Source organism: Asterias amurensis, chromosome 17 (assembly GCF_032118995.1).
Source record: "Asterias amurensis chromosome 17, ASM3211899v1".
NCBI lineage: Eukaryota > Metazoa > Echinodermata > Asteroidea > Forcipulatida > Asteriidae > Asterias > Asterias amurensis.
This window is the reverse complement of record NC_092664.1, coordinates 5527362-5544024: the sequence shown is the minus strand read 5'-3', so window position 1 is coordinate 5544024 and position 16663 is coordinate 5527362. Positions and strand designations below refer to the sequence as shown.

The following is a 16663-nucleotide window of genomic DNA, read 5'->3' as shown; positions in this document are numbered from 1 at the left end:
TTACCAAACAACCTTCCCTTTACAAGTTTTAAAGAGTAAAGTTTACTAATGGATTAATATCCTACCAGGTAACAATTTGGAGGATGACTTTGACATCAATCCTCTTGCTCGGATGACTTCAACTTCTAGCAAGCCTCGTTTATCTTCCAGTCCAATCTGGATATCTCCCAGACAGGGTGAGCCTAAGACTTGACGACCAACAAGCTGAGCTGGTCCCAATCCTTCAAGGAACCCGTCGAACTGCCCCTCAGGACCCATACGGAAGTTACCTGGTAACCACAACCTGAAAAGAATAAACAAATAAAAATAATAATAGCCGAATTGTGTCAAAACGGGAACCTATATCCTATACTCCATGGTTTCTTGCCTGTTTTAGGAAAAAGCAAATCAGAAAACGATGTTAATCAGAGTTTACCTGAGTAGGGAAACACATTGAAAGCAGGACCTATAACAAAAGAGGAAAATAGGGTCTTGAAAGTCTGGAGTGAGTTGATGCTGCGAATGTGATTAGGTAGAGAGTTCGAGCATCGGGGACCAGCAACTGAGGATAAGTAAGTGTCTTTATCTATTAAAAAGTAATAATAACAAACAAAAAATAATAAAAATAACTTGAAACTTTCAGTGCAAATCATGGGTAGCTTTCAGGCATGTTCTCTGTAAAATAAAACTTGATCAGTTATGGGTGCCTGTAGGTACATCCGGGTTAGGTAATAGTAATTAATATAAATACATGTACATGGGTACCTTAAAGTACAACAAACACATTTATTGATACTTGTCAGTGCTTGTGTTTTAGGTAATAGTATTCTTCTACTAGGTAACTAGCCTCAAACAGATCCTCGGGTAGGTACAAGTTAGCAACTAGTATACAAATATTGACTGCTTCGAGTGCTATGGTTAAAACTATGACTCCCGAGGTGATCCCCGGAGCGTTCTATTTTCCCGAGGCGAAGCCGAGGGAAAATAGAACACTCCGGGGATCACCGAGGGAGTCATAGTTTTTAACCATTGCACGAGTAAAAGCAGTCAATATTTGTTTTATAACACCCCAAACATTTCTAAATACTGTACTGTTATTATTAAGTTACAGACCTGAATGCTACAATCCACGGACGACGCGAATACAGATTGCAAACACTTTTACTTACTGTGTTGCATGTAGTGTCGCGCAATCCGAAATGGTTACAGACTATTAATTTATCATCCCAGTATACGCAACGGACGTCTGGGTACTGCACGCCATGTGCTAGTCTGTTGGACTAGCGCATGGCAAACCGACGCTCTATCACACGGCCGTCGTCTGGCAAAACTAAGACATGTCATGTGACGCGCTCTAAACCAATGAGCAGGCAGAATACTTGCAAGGGGTGTTATAACATTTATTATATAATACAAGGGCACCTTTTGGTACTACCTGATGACACCAACAAAAATCACACTAACAGGTACCTGTAGGTGCAAGTGGGTTAGCTATCCTTTAGGTACTACTTACTGGCTAGAGCTGTCACTGCTGAAGCTACATACACTCCCATCAGTGCTTTCCCGGCTTGCTTGTTTCTGTAGACGGTTTCTCATCTCAGCAGCGAAGCCCACTTCTTCACTACGCACTATGCTACTCCGTGGTTTCTTGCCTGTTCAGGAAAAAAGCAAATGACAATGTTAACCAGAGTTTACCTGGGTTTGTACAACTGTGAAGTGATGAAGTACAGAATACAGGCATATTAAATGACATTTGAGATGGTACTACATGTAGTTCAGACCAAATCAAACCAGACTGTACTAAACCTGAACCATTATTGGATCCAAATAAGCAAACTGTCAGACATGAACAAATTCACCATCAAAAGGTGGACACAGTGGACTCCAACACATAAAAAAAATACATAATATCCAGCCAGATCACACCAGCTCCTACCGGATAAAACCAGCAACAACCAAGCAAAGCCACAACAGCCTTCAGAACAAAACGCGTCACACATGGCTCAAAACTACATCAGACTGAGCTTCCTCATAAACTGGATCCAACCTGTCCAGCTCATATATCCAAGCCATATGGGCATCCTCAATAGTTCAAATATGGGCAGACAGAAAATATGAGGTGACATAAACTGGCTGCACACAACTTTAGTACTGAATCTCTCAATCAATTACGTAAAACCCAAAAAGTTTTGAACATTTCTGACTGAAATTTAGAAGATGATAATGTTCCGAACAAAACACACACAAAGTCTTTTGTAAAACCATGGATGTCATAGCCTGTTGAGCAAAAAAACTGAGCTCGTGAGTGTAAAGCGCAAAAGCAAGCGAGCTTGAATACTTGCGAGCATGAAGCCCAATTAACATTAATCTTTAGTTTTATCTATATTTTTAAAAGCGCTACTCTGCAATCTATGGCATTATTATATGGTTGTACAATGTATCTCCTTTTCTTTTAAAAGTTGATCTTTAAAAAAAAGTGTTATGCCCGATTGGTACAGCTGATAAATTAATAAGGTGCAGACAGTGTTCATGTTTTGTGTGATCAACCATTCATGAAATATCAAACCTGTAAAAATTTGGGCTTAAATTTTTTGTTGTTGGTCGGGAGAAAATAGTAAAAAATAAAATAATGTAGAGTTTAAACCAATGGTCCTTAATTTGGGTTGTAAAAACTAAATCAGTTCGATTTGTTTTTTTTTTTTGTTTTTAAGGTATCCATAATATAGTTTCTTGAATATGATTTCATTTAATAGGGTAATATTTCACACACTAAAAGTGGTTCTGGTATGAACTTCATAACCAGTAAGCTTTCAGACTAAAATTAAACAGCGTTTTATATCCCTACCAATCCTGTATAATACCTTTTAAATGCACTTGAGTTTAATTGAATTTGACATAAAACTGTCCAGTCCTCTTTTCAAATATTATGCGGATGTACATGTACACTCGTATGCCCACACACTGTCAGCAATCCACACTGCAATGCAGTATATGCTATGTTATTAATGGTTGATTCTAAGTTAAAAGAAGTACACACATGTAGGTCTGAATGTGTGCTTAGAAACACACGTACTAAGAGCCCAATTAATGTTGTTTATTGTAACTACTATTATTGATAGTCAAATAATAATATCAAAGTGACATACCTGCTAAATTTGAAGTACTGTTACTTTTCTTAGACAGACCGACTAAAGATGCCATTTTGTAGCCGATGCTCGCTCGTCGCTTCTTCCCCTCCTGTAAATTGGTCTCCGCAGCCGAGTCCGATATACTGCCCTCGTTGCGATCGTACATGTACATATCAGCACTACTATTACTCCGGTTCAATGGTTTCTTCAGAGGGGCAGTCTCTTGCATTTTAGCAGTAAAGGCACTGAGGAAAAGAACGGAAACTAACAAATTAGGGGGAAACAAAACTTCAATTCAGTATTAAAGGAACACGTTGCCTTGGATCGGTCGAGTTGGTCTTTGAAAAGCGTTTGAAACCGTTTTTTATAAAATGCATATGGGTAGAAAGATGTTGTAAAAGTAGAATACAATGATCCACACAAAAATGCCTCGAAATTGCGTGGTTTTCCTTTTACCTCGTCGACTAACACGTCGGCCATTTATGGGGGTCAAAATTTTGACTCCCATAAATGGCCGACCATGTTAGTTCGCACAGTTGAAGGAAAACCACGCAATTTGGAGGCAAACTTGTGTGGATCATTGTATTCTACTTTTAAAACATCTTTCCAACCATATGCATTTTATAAAAAACGGTTACAATCGCTTTTGTTTTGACCAACTCGTCCGATCCAAGGCAACGTGTTTCTTTAAGTTTGTTGATTTGATTTCTTTGTGTTTTTGTAGTAAAAGTTTCTGTTCAATTTTTATTCTCCTGAAGGCGAGCAGAGTATCCAAACAGCAATACCTTATTAGAAGCTTTTTTCAGAGCCAACACTCTTCGCAAAACATACTTTACACATGGTTGCACCAAGTACTAGTTTGTTCTTGTTTAATTTTCTTCCTTTTTTTGCTCACGAAAATTTTATTTTTTCCAAAATGTTTGTGCTTTTATAAAGTCTTTATTTTCCACAATATTTTTTTGATATCAAGGTCCAACGTATTAAATTTAGAAGTACTGTTATGCTTGAAAGCTGTGTAAAATATATACACCCGAACACTCAGTGAGTCGGTGGAATTAAGCTGGTGGAAAAATACTGTATTGGAAAATTTAACTTTGGTCTGTAGTTTGTGTCAACAAGAATAAAAGTGCTGGGTGCTCAAAACGTGCAACATCAATAAAAACACATAGAACATTAAAAATAGACTTCAATACAGAATTAATATTTTGGTTCTGAATTTTGCAAAGAAGATTTAACATGTCACTTGGACTAGTCATAAGCTGTTTTTAAGCTGTGAGAATGATCTTTATTTCAATAAACCAATTCTCAAAACTAGTCATGTCTGAGCTGCCAACCAGGATCTTGCAATCAGGAAGATTTTGTACAGCAATCAGGGAGATATTTAGAATTACTTTCAACATGTCACTTGGACTAGTCATAAACTGTTTTTAGTTTGTATGAATCTTACCAGATTTTTACAGCTAAGGTTACCATAATCAAGGAGATTTTTAGATTTGTTCATCAGAACAATGAAAAGATTGGTTTATTTTCAGGGAACTTTCTGCAGAATCAGAGAGAGCTGGAGTTGGTTTCACAAAGAACTTTGTAGTAGTCTTTACTTATAAAAAACTTAAGGCCAGTCCTATACGTTAGGAGGAGTAACTCTTTGTGAAATCCACCCTTGATTATCTTAGGACCATGTCACAGTGTTCCTAATACCCCCATCACACCAAACTTGTTCTCACTACATTCTGAACAATATAGCAACAATGTTGCAAGATGATAGTAATGTTAGCAGCGAGGAGGGCGGGAGCGAGCGCAGGATCGCGATAGTTGAGTGATAGTGTGACTAAAGCCCGGTTCATACTTCATGCGAATGCGAAGCGAATTTGGCGTGAATCACGTCATCACAACCCTCCTTTCGCAGCGATATTCGCAAGTGAGTCGAGCAGAGGGCAACTGGTGCGAATTATTCGTTGGGAGTTTGTGACGTCAACATTCGCTTCGCATTCACATTCGCAGGAAGTATGAACCGGGCTTAACAATGTCTTGCACCAATAATACATTTTTCAGAACAGAGTGAGAACGAGTTCGACATGATGGGGTGTTATGCAACTTTGAAGCTGGAAAGTTGCAAGCTAAGGTACACAAAAATTTAACACTTGAAATTTATTTGTGAGTTTACATATTTGTATTTGAATGAGTAAATGATCTGATCAAGTATAACCATATTTCTCATTTCTTTTGTAAAGTGCTTGTGACATTTGTGCGATGCCCTATAGAAGTATGTTTTTTTTTTATAAGTATAATTGTTATTTAATGTTTCGTTGTTGCGGTATAAATGTCAGACATTCTGCATATTGACATATTATATGTGAAAAATTAATAACATTATTTTCAATTAATATCTAATTTGAACAGTGCTATATGCCCTGTCTGACATACATGTAAAATACATACTTCCACTTGCAACTGACTTATAAATTAGTTAAACCAATACCAACTCAACACTACTGTTGGTCAAAGTTGAGCATTTACAATTAAACATTATTTGAAAATTAACCGGGAATCATAAAGCAGGACAGTTCATTTCAGAACTGAGAAGTCTCCCAAATTCTGAAAATCTACTCCGCAGTAGTAGAGTATTAACAATGATTAAACAAGACTCAAGTTCCCAAAAGAACATAATCTACCTAGCAAGTACAAGTAGATACACACATGATGTTACCGCAAACCAACTATATACTGATACCCCACCATGCAATATGCCTCAGATCCCATATAACCTAAAGTACATGATAACAGCTGTTCGCAGCAGTCCATAGTGCCATTATTTATTCTATAACTCAATGATATTAATAGGTTATTTGCGGCCCCTGGAATATTTATTGGCAACGGTTTACTAAATTACACAGATGTGTTACGCTAAAATGGTCAAGTTGGAAATGATTTGGGTCAATGATTTCATCGCACAAGGGAAGGTCTGCTACTTCATTCTTGAAAGGACAAGGTAATTTTGTTCTCAGCAAAGGGCTCATTCAACACTTGTTCACAGAGATTTCAAGGGGCACCAAGGCAATGACATGGGGTATGGGGCATTTGCCTCCATTGCCTATTGAACGCCTTTGAACAACTTTTGTTGATTTTGACGCTATATAAATTCCCTCTGATTGATTGATACTCCAATCTTAAAAGGGCGAGCTAATTTGTCCATAGTTAAGGGCACCTCAAACATTGTCAAAAGAACATTGTTAAAAGCACTGTTTTCTCCTTAAAATGGGCCCTAATCTCCTTTCAATTCAAGAAAACATTTGCATAAACCAGTCTAAATTTAGCAGGATGAAACTTTTTTTAAATTAATTTTCTGTTTCTAATATAAATAATTACTACCGACTGAAGACCCCTGACAATCCAAGATGAAACTTTGAGTAGTCTGGTTCAGCAGTGACTGGAATGATCTGGTGCCTGCCTCAATCATCATCTCGCTGGTCGCTTTTTTCTCTCTGTAAGTTTTGACATGATGAGTTCTGATAATATGGCCTCATGAGAAAAGAAAACTCAGCAGGAAATGCATTATGGGAAGGTAACATAGAAAAGATATGATTGGCAATAGAAAGTTGGGAAAGGATATAAGAAATGGTAGGTATTGGGACACTACAAATATACAAAGTAATATCTAAAATGTTCACTAACTGGAGAGTAACCTTTCTTTTTCAGAAAAAAAAAAACATTTCTAACACTGTTTGATTCATTGTGAACAAACCAAGAATGGAAAAGGTCTTGGGTTTGAATCTCACCCAAGCAATATGCATGTAGATTTGTTCAAAGCACTTTCCACCCATTGGTGTACGAGTAAAAGCAAATAATGTTCTTTATCCTTGATGCAAATTTAACATCTTTTAAAACCCACTGTCATTTCAAAGCAAGCTAACATATTCTGAGCAGGCTACATCAAAACATGAGAATCCATAAGATTTAACCCATTTCTTTCTCATTAGGGAGTTGTGCCACTCGTTTTGTCTCAACAACAAATGATATATATATCCCCAAAAAAATTGAAAATATATTTAATTTTTCATTTGTTTATGAGATTATTTTGCAGAAGAAAAGCTTCAAGAAGCAATGAAAATGATTTCAGTAAATCTTGTAAAAAAAATGGATTCAAATAAAGTAATTAAATTTCTAGGTTCATTCTTGAGTGAACATTTCAGTGAATAGGGGAGGGGTGTACACCACATGGGAAACAAAAATTACTATTTGCACACCATTACTATACTATAAGAACCACTCCACAACACAACCATGCAGCATAACTGAAAGCTACTCATTCTTATCAAGTATACATGCAACATGCAAAGAAAATACTGCATTTATATCAGATATGTCAACATTTGTTTCCAGTTCAAGTTCAAACTTTTGGCTTGTTTGTATTGTACACACAATGAAATACAAACACGAACCCCACCCCCCCAAAAAAAAAGGGTGTATTTAGTACTACTGGAAATTTGAAAATAAAGTGATCATAATGTGATCACACAAAATTCAGACATTTTAAATACAGGCCACACAGGCAGTGAATTTTATCTTTAAGGTCAAAGCCATTTACATGTTTGCAAAGGGCACTTCCTTTGGAAAGTCTTCAAAGTCAATGGGGAAACGTCTGAAGGGGCAAGACCAGGGGCACAGAGGCCTTGGCATTTGAGTGACGTTTTAAGATTGTTGGAAAAAACACAAATAGACTTTTGAAACCATTAAAGGTTCTACAGTTTGAAAAAAAATATCTTCTGTTCTGATTGTCAACTAGAAAGTGGATCAATTAAAACCAAGCTCATGGCTGATATTAAAATAACAAAGATTACGTTCAAAATGCGATTAATTCCTTTGGGGCAATTCCACAATAACAAGTAAAGGGACATATAATACAATGATTGTAATGATAATCTTACAGTTGAAGTGGTATCAAAGTTAACAAAAAGGGGAAAATATATCTGACATATCTGTGTATAAATACAGGAACAAACTGTGCAAGTCTAGTGCTTATTCCAACATCAGGCCTAGTTATAAAGGGTCTGATACGTTCGGTAATGACTCTGAAAATGAGTGGCAGTAAAAGATTACTCGGTTAGAAGTATACAACAGCTTTGGTTAAGTCTAATGCATTTTGAGAAACTGTTCACTTCGAAGTACTGCGGTTATGAAGAACATCATCTTTCAGCCCCAAAAATTTGAATCTGAGAAGTGTAACTGACAGTAACATTTCTCGTATTGTGTATTCAAGTTGCAGAGTATTCTTCCTGCATGGACATAATCGCTCTGGATTTTCTGCAATATCTCAAAATGCTACCACCTTTTGAAATGATATTTTCACAGATATATTTTATGGTATCTTACAACTATATAGGATTGAAACAAAACAGCGGGTTTCAATTACCAAACATATACAATCCGTAAAGCAAGCCTTAAAGTTTTAAAACTGGTAAAATAAGCACAAGACTTCACAGTTAAACTTAACATTCATAGAAATGTATCATGACCAACTCCTATTCCACTGTACACACAACCATGCAATAGAAATAGAAGAAGAAAAACATGCATTGTAGGATGGGATTAAAGTTGAGCGATAGTAAGTAACTAAAGTTTGTGGAATTTTCCACTAAATTAAAGCCCTGTAAAAAGTTTTGACTATTTGAGATGAAATGTAATGAATTATAAGATTGAGTTTCCTAATAAAGCAACCAACACCAATAATGAAAGTACATAAAGCTGTTAGCTGTAGTTAACCCTTTGGAGACCACTGTGGCCACAAGCAGCTTGCACCAAAATGCCAATAGCAGCCGCAAATGGCTGCCAGATTTGACTCCCTTTCATTCACATAAAGAGGTCAAAGTGTAAAGGTCATGTCCAGATAATATGAAATTATCCAGATGTAGTATGCTAACATACTATTTTAATTTTTAAACACAAAACTTAAATGAAGAAATTCACAATGATAGAAATGTCTGGGCGTTTTGTTATGATTCAGAAATGAATGTCCTCTAAAGGGTTATCCAATAAACCTAGGCAGTAATCTAGATGGAGTTTCAATGACAGTTAAGTTGAAACTAGCTAAATATGATCAAACTAAGCCCTGTTTAATGAACTAACTAACCATGATTATAATAGAATTTGATAGTCCATCTTGAACCAAGTTAATCAACCATTGTCAACATTGCAATAAGTTGATAAATATGTAATTGCTATTGTTTACAATAATTTTTCTTAGGGATTTTGGAGTAGGATATCAGAATAAATCCTGCAGCTTTTGACCAATCAAAACCAAGGATTCTATCTTGCTGGCAGATAAGGCTGCCTTATTGGTGCACGCTATTGACCAATCCTATTCAAGGATTCTACCTTGCTGGCGGACACAACTGTGATTGAATCAAAATACTGCATTTTGCATAAGCAAGTACAATGTACATGGTCCTCTAGTGTTCCGGTAGCAGCCAAAACTCTGCGCTTTTGCATTGGGTCTGATGATGTACAAATACCACTACATCTTACAACCTCACAAAGATTTACAAACATGCCACAGTATACAGAGATATATAAGAAGGGTAACATATAGGAAAAGAGGCTGAGGGTCTTATAATGCTGAGCATCGGATCTTAAGAGATGAAGGAAGGTTGCTATCTTGATTTCTTTAATGAGAATGGGAGAGACGTACTTGAAGATGGCCAGTGAAGACCTAGTCTGTCCAGGGTTGGTGTACTATCATCTGGAAAATATTCGCGATGCATGACTGAAGTTTAGGAGAGCTTGGTTATGCCACAGATCCCGGCCAGTCAAAGTGTAATGTGACAGTACTCTAATGGACACTTGTAATTGAACTGTCATTGTACTACAAGGTTGAAGAATCGAAGAATCGCAATGCCCATATAATACTTAATACAACGATGTACATGCACTTGATACCTGCATGCCATGTGTCATTGAAGCGGGAACGTTCGTGTATAGAGCATTGAACCTGGCCAGTGGACACCAAGTATCCAACACAGAATTGTGTATAAACGTTGACTTGCCTTCCTGTCCCTTACATTTCATAACTTTGCGCTGTCTCTTGAACTTTCAATAATATTTTCCACATTTATAAAAAGAAAACCTGTAAACATTATCTAACATTACGCATAATATGAAAACCTAATTTATAACATACTTAAGATAACAACATTTTAAAGAAAACCTTGTTTTTAAACTTAGGCAAAAACAGCAATTTCTTGTCTGAGGGAACACATACCTTTCAGCTTTTACAGGTGAAAAACATTGGTACATTTAAATAACCAATGGTGCTTTACGTGTTAATCTTACAGGTCTCTCCTCACTAAATATTTTTGACCTTCCCTTCAATATAATGGAGCAATCCTAGCTAGCCTGATGCATATTCATGAATCTGTAACTCTACTTATAATCGCGATTTGCATACTACATGTACATGTCAAGCCCAGTTCATACTTCCTGCCAATGCTTCGTGCGAAGCTAAATTGTCATCAACACTCTGTTTTAGCTTGGAAGGTTTCACAAGAGTTGCTCATTGCAAATTTGTGCCTTCAAGTTTGTTCCACATTCGCAGAAAGCATTAACTGGGCTTAATACGATAAATGTTTGCAAGAAAGCATTTTTTATAATTTAGCTTGTGGTAAGACTTAAGGCTATGCATGGTAGAAAATACTAAAAGTAAGTGCGGTTTGCGGTGACAGCATGTAAAAATCTCTTTTGTGAGTAGTGGTAATTCTCTATAAGACAGTCAGAGCACACTGACCAAAACGTTGAGCAGTAAAAAAAGAAGGGGAAAAAAAAAGCTCTTCTCTACTCACAAAGAGTTTTCTTACATTGTGTCACCGCAAACCTAGTCTGTGCTGCTATATAGAAATACTGTTAGCAGTTAAGAAAACGAAACCTTGAAAGCATTTACATATGCCAAAAGAGCATGGCAACGTTTTAAAAGGAGATGGTATGTTTAGAATTGATTTAAATGAAGTGTATGTAAACTCACTGCAATGTGTGGCTTATAAAGAGGGGCCCCAAGGTCAAATTGAGTTTTGTGATGCACTTGTTTTCCAATTGAAAGAGTCTTCATGAAGGTGAGGAAAAGGTCTTTAACATACATGTAACTCTTTGAGAGCAAAGTTTGAATCATGATGTCTTCAAACAGCATAAACAAATGGGTGCTGTACATTTCAACAGGCAAATATTTGGTTCTTGGAAAAAAGTAGAAACGTTTTATTGTTGCGCCAGTCATGAGCAAAATTCAGATGTTTTGATTGAATATCCTAAGAAATCAGGAATGACCTAAAAATGTACAGACTGAAGATTTGAAATGTGACGTAATCAAACAGTTTTGCATTTTGAAAACAAAACGCACCAGAAAGGTTTTAAACACATTCACATTTTACACCTGTAGGACGGTTAAGAGGCCCAATTTGCAGAAGGACTCTATCTATTGAAAAAATAATCCATCACAAAATTGAATTTTACCTTGCAGCCCCTCTTTAATGTTGTGGTTGTGTTAGAGTGTGTTAGTGTGGATGGTGGTGGTAGTCATCAGAAAAAGCATTAGTAGTTAATATGAACACTCTCACGACAAACTCAAACACTCTCTCTTCAAAATCTCACTCAAATATATCAGTTGATTACTTCCTATTTTTCAGACTTAGCAAAACAGTATTTGACATCACAACTCGTGTATTCATTCTTATCAAACAATTCTCATTTGCTTGTGACTTGTCAACTAGATTTAAACCAAGATGTATAGGCCTACAAATTTGAAAGCCTGAACCACTGAAAAAACATCAGAAAAAAGTTTGGATTTTAAAATGAAAAAAAAAAAAACAGGGCTTGAACCCACGACCTCCGGATTAACACACCGGCACTCTAACCCAACTGAGCTATCTAGCTCTAATGATAACAAGCACAGATCAAGTCCTGCTTCAGTCAATTTTGTTCTTTGTTCAACCCCAAATTATTAAAAATTTACCCAGTCAATTTCTCTCATGGTTTAATACTGGATGTTTGAAATGAAAGTGCTCCCTCTGCTGTCGCTTCCCAGGTTGAATCATAGACACACGTGTACATCCTTCATAAACACTCACAACCAATGGCTGAGTTCGGGCAGTGTGTTCTTGGCCCGAGTGCACTGTTCGCACATTGGAACGATGAGAACACGAACCAAGAACAAAACATTCAGGAACAAGATCACACACCACCTTTCAGCATTGATCAATCGAGAACAACATTGTACCAAGTGGCACTACATCATCATCGTTCGGGTGGAAGATACAAGAACAGCGATGCTAGGTATTCTTGAGCGTCCAAGAACACACTGCCTGATCTCGATCAATAGCTCACTGAGTCTCAACACTCAATCTTCCGAGTCTTAATACTTGCTCTCATGAGTCTCTACACTCGCTCTCAAGCTTACCTCAGTTTTCTTGTAGGCCGCCTCTCTGACTGAGTAGAGAAAGCACTCGCTGTGCTGGCTTGAGTAATCGCTGACACATCACTCGTACTCGACACGTTACTGTCCGATGACTTAATGGAGATATTATCAGGGCTTTGCTTTCTGCGAGGGTGAGGCGGGGCTTCTAGGATCGGTCCTCCCGATGTTGTAGAGACTGATCCGTGAGGGGAGAGAGTGTTTGCCGACACTGCTTGCTTGTACTGGTTTAACTTCATCTTCTGTTTAATCTGGCGAGCTCGCTCCTCTAACTCAGCCGTGCCTGGGAAAATAACGTCAAATAAAAAAAAAATGAAACATTTAGAATTTAATGATAAAAATATTAATAATAACTAGTTCTTAGACAGCATATATTACAATAAGGTATAATTATTGCCCTGGTCAACAGGCCAATAACCATCTTGTAATATTTCTCAGCTCCCTGGGAGTATACAGCCCTGAGCTAGCGTGGCGCTCCTATGGCTTTTTCAAACACAATATCAACCTCTACCCTCGCAGGTACCCAATTATACCACTAAATGAAGCAATCATAGTGAAATGGTTTAGAAAACATGTATCATGACTGGGATTTGAACCCATACTCCTATGATTTAACCACCAGAACTTGAATTTGATTTTAACAATCCATTCAACAATCCATTCAACTGACTTTCACTGAAATAAAAGTGCTTAACTCTGGTGAATGGAAGGCTGATTATGCATTGCTAAAAAGAACCGTGTAAGTTTAACTGAAAATAAATGCTATATAAATTTGCATGCCTCAAAGTCAAAATTGAATGATGGTTTCAACTGAACATGCAAATTGGTTTTATAATGTCTGCAGTGTAAAAATGAAAAATCTGCTGAAAATGACTGGGAAAAAATTATATGTATTTCTTTTTTCCTATTAGTACTCATGGGTTAAGAGAAACAGTTAAAGTTACGTGTTGTGCTCCTCTTACCTTTATCTGATTTGAGATGAGCTGGAACTTGTGGCAACTGTCTATGCTTTCTCGGTGTGGAAGGCGTCGATAAAGGGCTCCCTCTACCACCATGGACTGGAGAGTTTGGCAGACTGGAAGCATCGATGTTTGACGTTACTGGACGCGCATGTGACCTGTACTGTCTGTCATAGTCCAATTCACCTCTGGCCTCTGACCTAGTTCTCCGATGAGGGTCGTTGTGATGAACATCTCCACGCCGGCTGGGAGAACGTGATCGCCTTCCGCTCCGTCGATCATAATCGTACCCATCGGGCGGAGATAGAGCTCGGTGGGATCGATCCCGCAAGTCGCGCATCTCACGTTCTATCAGCTCCTGATCAAGTGGCTCCCGTCGGTTGTGAAGGTCCATACTGCGAGGTTGTTGATCAAGCATATCCCTTGAATCACGAGAATCTCTTGAATCTCTCAAATCTCTCGAATCTTGCAAATCTCTTGGATCTCGTAGATCTCTAGCTGAATCTCGCGTGTCACGAGAATCTCGCAGATCTCTGGAATCTCGTTGATCACGAGAATCTCTTGGCTCTCGCAAATCTCTCGGATCTCTTGGATCCCTCGGATCTCTCGAATCTCTTGGATCCCGACCATCTCGATCCCGTTCTCTCCGATCATGATCTCGTTGATTTCTAACCGGCGGTGATTGTCTATTCTGTCTGACATTCTCTTCGGCATAATTAGCAAACCTGGATGGCATATCTTGGTGCTTATTATAAACATCTACAGGTTCGGTGCTCATGCGTTCGCGCTCTCGTCTGGTTGGTGAGGGGCTACGAGGGCGACTTCTCGACGCCCTCTCTGGGACAGCTAGAGTCGTTGCCGAGCCTCGACGTTCTCTCCGATGGGAAGATAGTTCCTCTGGCTGAGGTGGTATCACTAAACAAAGAAACCACACAAAAAACAGGGTAATTATGACTTAAAGACGAAGTACAGGAATGGTGTTTAATGTCACATAATAATAATGTTAAAAATAGTAATTGTTTATATACATGTAGCACTTTTCACACCCGAAGGGTGTCTCAAAGCGCTTTAAAAATTATTACCCCTGGTCACTGGGCCATTTAATACATTACTTAAACCATCTTAGCTCCCTTGGGAGTATACAGCCCCTGCAACAAGCACTACTTGACTTAATCAATCACAAGAACCATCTCTGCCCTCACAGGTACCCATTTACCCCTGGGTGGAGAGAAGCTCATGAGGGACACAAGTTTTTTGAATGGAAAACTGCCTTAAAACCAATGATGATGATGATACAGTGCTAACACACAAAGGTGCATACGTGTACATGTATTGGCAAAACGCAAAATGAATAGTTTTGAAATTGTTTAACATTGAGTATCTTGAAGATGTAAAATTAAGCGAGTTAACTAACCAATACCAGAACGTCGTTGAGCCGTGGGTGATCTTGGGTAGTCTTGATCATTGAGCGGCCTATCATCTTCGCTCGCCGGTGGTGGACTGCAACTACTACCAAGAGATGAAACACTTGCACCGTCTCCAACCCCAACAACAGAAGAGCCTGCAGGACAACCAATATAAAAACCATGAGTTTCCTTCAACATTCTCGAGCTTTAAAGGCACATGGGGCCTATTTCACAAAGAGCTAAGATTGATCTTAACTGCAAGTCCATCGTAGTTGCTAAGTACATTGTAAAGTGTGATGTCACAATGCAAATCACTGTGGTAATACTGACAATTTGTCTTGCGAAGTCGGCCACTGGAAACCTTTGCTTCTAAGCCATTTGTGCCTTACATTTAAATATTGTCTTGTACAATGACGTGCTTGATCGCAAGTTACCACTTAAATTTGAATTCCTCTGACTATCGAGAGAGTTCCTATGTCACATGATTAGGGGCAAGCTTTAGTTACGTAAGAGACGGTTATGAACAACCATACACTATCTGAATGGATGTGTATGGCAAAACGGTAGGCCTACCAGGGTTTGCTCATCCGGAGGTTGCTAGGACACGAAAGGTTTGCCCTAAACCATTTGACATACATGTAGCAACTGTCTCTATAGTCTGAGAAATTCAAATGTTAGTCTTGAGTTTTAACTCAAATTAGTGGAGTAAAACTACTGTATAGCTAAGAGATGTTAAATTAACTTGCATCGGGATAGCTATTGGTAATTGCGTGCTGTATGTGATGTGCACACAGACTAGCAAGCAAGACTTTTGCAGGTGCATTGTGTTTATTTAGTGAAAATTTTTGATATTTGTAGAGTCACATCACTGTAAAAAAAAAACTGACAAGTAACATTAAAAATTAACTCTTCCAATACTTTAGAAGGTCCTATATACAATTTAGTTGTTGTATTCTGTATCGCACACGTCTGATCTAAGTTATGTGCTCAAAAAAGTGTTGTCAGTGTACAGTACAACCCAAAATATACACGTTATCACGAGAGGACATTGTCACTCAAGAAATACTATTGACTTTGGGATGTACCAAGGCAACACAAATCAGCCAGGGACATTTTGTTTTCTGACAAATACTTTTAAAAAGTGTATACATTATATTGAAACACCTCAACAAGATTTTAGGTTCAAAACACCCCAAATTGTGAGAGAAATTAAGAAAATACACTCTCCATAAAAGTTTCCATAATCAGGGAGCCTTTCAAATTTGTTTATCGGAACATGGAAAGATTGGTTTGATTTTCACTGTCTGGGGAAACCAGGGAGAGTTGGAAGCTCAATGACAATAACAAAGCTTTGGAAGACAATAAACAGCTACAAAAAAAGTGAACAAATATGAAAACGCCAGATAATTCACAAAAACACAAAAAAAGGAAATGGGTACCCCAAATGTCTTACAATTAAAAAGGGATAAAATGACAATCACTAAAACTCAAAATCTATTTTAAAATGAAGTAGTTAGAATTGAATAAAGGATGATAATTAATCATTTTAAAAAAAATATTGTTTTTTTTCAATGATAGCAAAATAAACATCAAGTGAAGGAAAGAAATAAATTAACAGTGAAATGTACAAAAGTTTCAAGATGCATACTCAGTGCTCCAGCAAACCAGATTCAATTACTATTTGATTTGAGGTCGTACTTGAAATTGTCCAACAAAGGAAATGTTAGAAGTGATGATTTT

The 16663-nt window shown here is 37.7% G+C and overlaps 1 protein-coding gene across 2 annotated transcripts in view; it reads right to left on the bottom strand.

The window, feature by feature from the left end:
• The window catches only part of LOC139949707 (regulating synaptic membrane exocytosis protein 2-like), a 98767-nt gene that overhangs the window by 10559 nt on the left and 71545 nt on the right, over positions 1-16663 (bottom strand). For both annotated transcript variants that reach the window (XM_071948198.1, XM_071948199.1), the window contains 6 exons: positions 14932-15078; positions 13521-14432; positions 12544-12841; positions 3126-3352; positions 1493-1631; positions 66-283 (listed from right to left, as the gene is read on the bottom strand). In XM_071948198.1, the coding sequence (XP_071804299.1) occupies positions 66-283; positions 1493-1631; positions 3126-3352; positions 12544-12841; positions 13521-14432; positions 14932-15078 (1941 nt within the window). The remainder of the gene's footprint in view (positions 1-65; positions 284-1492; positions 1632-3125; positions 3353-12543; positions 12842-13520; positions 14433-14931; positions 15079-16663) is intronic.